This window comes from Terrapene carolina, unplaced genomic scaffold, assembly GCF_002925995.2.
Source record: "Terrapene carolina triunguis isolate 2854851 unplaced genomic scaffold, T_m_triunguis-2.0 Scaffold15002, whole genome shotgun sequence".
NCBI classification, from domain to species: domain Eukaryota; kingdom Metazoa; phylum Chordata; order Testudines; family Emydidae; genus Terrapene; species Terrapene triunguis.
In genome coordinates this window covers 995-6,068 of record NW_020679353.1, presented here as the reverse complement: position 1 = coordinate 6,068, position 5,074 = coordinate 995, and the positions used below count along the sequence as shown (strand labels likewise).

At 49.3% G+C, this 5,074-nt stretch overlaps 1 protein-coding gene across 1 annotated transcript; it reads right to left on the bottom strand.

Moving 5' to 3' along the window:
- Window positions 1-990: 990 nt before the first annotated feature.
- On the bottom strand, window positions 991-1,941 carry LOC112121934 (olfactory receptor 51G2-like). The gene has a single exon (XM_024220817.1). The coding sequence runs from the start codon at window positions 1,939-1,941 to the stop codon at window positions 991-993; it is 951 nt and encodes a 316-aa protein (XP_024076585.1).
- Between the last annotated feature and the right edge of the window lie 3,133 nt (window positions 1,942-5,074).

Sequence of the window (5,074 nt, the reverse complement as noted above, 5' to 3'; positions counted from 1 at the left end):
CCTGTCTAGTGGATGGGATTTGGGGGGAAGAAGAGGGGGAAAGGTGGAGTCACAGAGCGGACGGCGCTCCTGCCTGGGTCCCGCTTGTCCCTTTAGAACGGGGGGGCATCCTACACTGAATGGGTTGGGCTGGGATAGGAGCTAGCTGTGCTTCTGTTAGGGAGCTGATGCCTGTTTCCACCCCTTTGGATTGCTGGGGCATCACCAATGGAGGGGACAGGGTGGGAATATGGGCCAGAGTCTCTTGCCAGGACTCCTGTGTGTCAGACCCTCACTCACAGACACAGCTGTGCTCCACATCCGGGGCATTAGGTTAGAGGGGGGTGCACTCCGTAGGTGTGCTGACAGAGCCATCAACAGGCGTGGAGGGGGTGGGTTGCCTGAATAGCTTCTACTAGGGTTCCTGTGTTAATCATGTCTCTGACATGACTCAGTCACTAGCACTTGGCTGAGGACGTAGGGGAAGGATGCGTGACTGTGCCGCATGAAAAGCCCTGAACACAGCTGGAGCAGACCTCATGGATCACACAACACCCAGAGCGCTCAGGAAGGGCCAGGACTGTGACTGCAGAACAGCTCTGCAGCTTTTTTCATGGTCCCTGTATATTTAATGACAGACGGGACAGTGACAGGCCAGGTGGAATGGGAAACAACATCCACGTCCCTTCTCTTTATTGACTCTATTGAGAGGAATTCTAAAGTCGGAGCAGCCACCAAAAGTGGCAATTTATGAGCTAACATCGCACCAGTCCCTTGGCTCCCAATGAACACAGTCACTTTGAAAATGCTGCTGCCTGCCTTGGTCTCCTTCCCCTAGTGTGCTGTCCTCCCTCACCAGCTGCTCTCCAGTTGCTCCAGGTCTTAGACCCCATCTGGACCTCTTTGTACAGAGTGGAGATCAGTAGCTCATGTAGTCTTGGATGTAAGGCTCCAGGATGGAATAGGTGGGCTCTGTTCATCATCTCCCTTGACAGCAGCACGGCAGCTGGTTCATGAACTGACCCTGCACTTGAAGAATGCCCTGATTATCCCCGCACGCAGGTGTCTGCATTTCATGCTGTACACGATTGGATTAATCAGGGGTGGGACCAGCAGGGAGATGTATCCCAGGACAGTTTGAAGCAAGGGAGATGAGCCCTTTCCAAATCTGTGTATCACAGACAGGCCGATCATTGGTGTGTAGAAGAGCAGGACGGCACAGAGGTGGGAGACGCAGGTGTTCAGGGCCTTGAGGCACCCTGCATTGGACGCAATGCTCAGTGCTGTTTTGAGGATCATCACATAAGAGAGGAAGATGAGCAGCGAGTCCAATCCCACTGTTAAGAGTGTAATAAACAACCCGTAGATGCTGTTCACTGTGATATCTGAGCAAGCCATCTTCATGACCTCTTGATGCAGGCAGTAGGAATGGGAGAGGACATTGGCTCGACAGTATCGGAACCTTTTCAGTAGAAATGGGAGTGGGAATATTACAGCCAAATTTCTTAGCACAAATACCAGTCCCATATTGTCTATTGTCTGCAGGGTTAAGAGGGAAGAATATCTCAGTGGGTTACAGATAGCGACGAAGCGGTCAAAGGCCATCAACAAGAGCATGGAGGATTCATTTAATTGAAGAGAGTGGATGAAGAACAGCTGGGCAAAACAGGCTTCAAAGCTCATCTCCGTAGAGTTAAACAAGTATATGCCCAGAATCGTCGGCATGGTGGATATTGATATGCCAAGGTCTGTGATGGCCAACATGGAAAGGAAAATGTACATTGGCTCATGGAGCTTTGAATCAGTTTTTATAATGAACAGAATGACTGAATTTCCTACTATTGAAGTAACATAAATTAAGCAGAAGGGGATGGAGATCCAGAGATGGACATTTTCCTGGCCAGGTATCCCAGTGAGAAGGAACACTGCAGAATTGAATTTGGTGTCATTGACAGCTGACATAATGTACTGGGCAGGTCCAAGGAATTTTTAACTTTCCTTCCTGAAAAGAAAAAAGAACAGGAGACAAGATGATATTTAACAAGACATCTGTCTGCTCTCAGTGCATGTCTAGAGACTCCCAGGAGCTCAAGGCAGATGAGCAAAAATATTGTCTTGGATTTACAACACCGAAAGATAGGCACTGCCAGACTGGATTAGACCTGTGGTCCATATAGCCCACTATCCGGTGACCAGTACCAGATGCTGCAGAGGAAGGTGGAAGAAGCCATTCAATAGACATCTAGGTGATAAACTGCTCCCAGGGAAAATTACCCTCCCCCCTGAGACCCAATAGTTAGACATATTTTGTGCTGTAAATCAGGAAGGTTTTGAGCCCTTCCAAGACTTTTTTTAAAAAATCTAAAGTAATGTAATTAATTTGCTCCACTCCTGAGAGTTCAAATTATGCCACTGCCTCTTTGCAGTACATGGGATTTTGAGAGACAATACCAGAGATACAAACTGGGAAGAACCTATTTCGGGCTACAGCCACGTTATGCAACTTGTTTTGCCAGGACTGGGATTCTGTTCAGAGATGGGGCAACTATTGCTGAGAAGCTCTTCAGATTGACAGACACAGACACCTCTGGGGAAGTCTGACGGCCTTCAGCCTGCCTGGGTCCCCGTCGGAGTTGGAGGCCTTGGGGTCAGAGATGTGTATAGACTGTTGGCTGAAAACTCTCTTATTCTCCCATGTTAGTCTCTTTTCCTGCTGTTCAGATTAAATAGTATTTTGGTTCAAGAAATCTGACAGATCACTCGTGTCACCACTGCTCACAGACTCCCAGAGAGAAGGACCACGGGTGCCAAACCCTCTCGGACCTGCTCTACAAAGAGATGACACATAGTGTGCTGTAGCACAGTGTGGGAGGGTGGGAGAATGGAGGGATTCCACCCCACATGAGAGGGCAGGGTACAAGACCTGACATCTGAAACTCGGAGACCAGAGGGGGAGCAGAGATGCAGGTAGCCCTGTAACTCTGATGGGTCTCTACAGGGAAGAAATTCTGGAGCCCTCAGCCAGTCAGGAAACAGACATACGCCCTATTGTACCTGTTACCTCAGAGCAACAGAGCTCTGAATTCCTGCATTCACAATAGAACCAGAGAACAAAACCTTAGAAAATTTATTCGCTGATTAAATTTCCAGAAGCAAATGAACCTGAGGCGATTTGGGAACTACTCATTGTTATTCCGTGGGGTCTGCTATCGCTCAGCCCCTGGCAGGATCGGGCCCAGAGCACACGGCACCTCTAGAAATGGGAACCCTTGAGAAATCCTCACAAGGGGCATCGGTGTTTTAACACTCTGAGATCACTTTGAATCTCAGATTTCTGTGTAGCTTGAATAACCGACCATTGACCCTGGGCAGATGTAGGGGAGGGGTTCCCAAGCTACCTAGCGCTGCCTGTCCTCCAGCCCCATAAGTGAGTCACCCCCACAGCCCAGCTGAGTCCTCTGCCGCTGCACAGAACATTTGCAAATGGAAACAGCGTGCAGCCTTTACCCTTCTCTTCGCATTTTAAAGATAGTGAAACCTGCCAACGTACCCAATTCCTGCTAGAAGGGGAGCCGCTGACACCAGAGGTCTTCACTCTAAAGGACAAGGAGTCTTCGGCGATGTTGCACAGGCAGCAGGCAGTAGAGGCATCTGTGTTTATGAAGCATGCCTGCACATTCCCTTGGGGGCCACTTGGCCATCAGGGAACCTCAGCTGCTTGGCTTCGTGTGCACCAGCTTTAACCCCATCATGGCCAATGCAAATTTTAGGAGGCCAATTATCAGGGGATGTGTGGTGATCCTACCCAACTGGGCTGCAGCACAAGCCCTGCTGCAGGCTCTATTCCTGGAAACCGGGCCTGTCATCAATGTTCATGTGGTTCTGATTAATATAGGACCAGATTTTTCTAGGCGTACTTTTCTGCATTACAAACCCAGGGTACAGCCAGGGAAGGGAGATTCCAGAAGGCTCCATACAAGGAAATTTCTCTTGGATCATTCCGGGGGGGGGGGGGGGGGGGGGTTCCCTTCCCTTCTCCCCGAGGAATGAAAAGTGGGGCCCAGGATCCAGCGATCCCCAAAGTTATGCACAGATCTCAGTGATCCACTGGTAGCTAGGCCCACCCACCATCTCTGTGCCTCCACAACTGCTGTAGAATCCTCTCCTGCTCCCTGCTAGCACAGGTTCACCAGAGATGTGATACCAGGGCCTGTCACAGTAGCCACTGCCCTCAGGATGTGTTGAAGGAATGTTTTACAAGGTGGACGGGGAGTACAGAGATGGGAAGGATGGTTAGAGGATCTGATGTGCACAATACCTTAGCCATAGACTGGGCTGGAGATGTCTACCTTTCCATATACACAGTGAAGCCATACACTCAGTCAGTGCAACCTTAATTTATGTTGCAAGGGAGAGGAAGATGAAAAGACTCCAATTTCTCATGGGGATCCAAAATGTGAGCTCTGTTAACAAAAGCTCTTGCCTATCTATCCCACATTGGGATAGACTGCACCCTCAGCAAGCTTGCAGATGATACTAAGCTGTGGGGAGAAGTAGATGCATTGAAGGGTAGGGATAGGGTCCAGAGTGACATAGACAAATTGGAGGATTGAGCCAAAAGAAACCTGATGAGGTTCAACAAGGACAAGTGCAGAGTCGTGCACTTAGTACGGAAGAATCCCATGCACTGCTACAGTCTGGGGACCCACTGGCTAAGCGACAATGGACGACCTGGGCCTTACAATGGATGAGAAGCTGGATATGAGTCAACAGTGTGCCCTTGTTGCCAAGAAGGTTAACAACATATTGGGCTTCATTAGCAGGAGAATTGCCAGCAGATTAAGGTAAGTGATTATATCCCTCTATTCATCACTGGTGAGGCCACATCTGAATTATTGCATCCAGTTTTGGGCCCCCCACTAGAGAAAGGATATGGACAAATTGGAGAGAGTCTAGCGCAGGATAAAGAAAATGATTAGGGATTTGTGGCACGTGACGTATGAGGAGAGGCTGAGGGAATTGGGCTTATTTAGTTTGCAGAAGAGAAGAGTGAAGGGAGGGATTTGATAGCAGCTTTCAACTACCTGAAGGGGGG

Excerpts from the sequence above, each read along its gene's own strand:
- LOC112121934 (XM_024220817.1), bottom strand. The coding sequence starts at position 1,941 with ATGTCAGCTGTCAATGACACCAAATTCAATTCTGCAGTGTTCCTTCTC.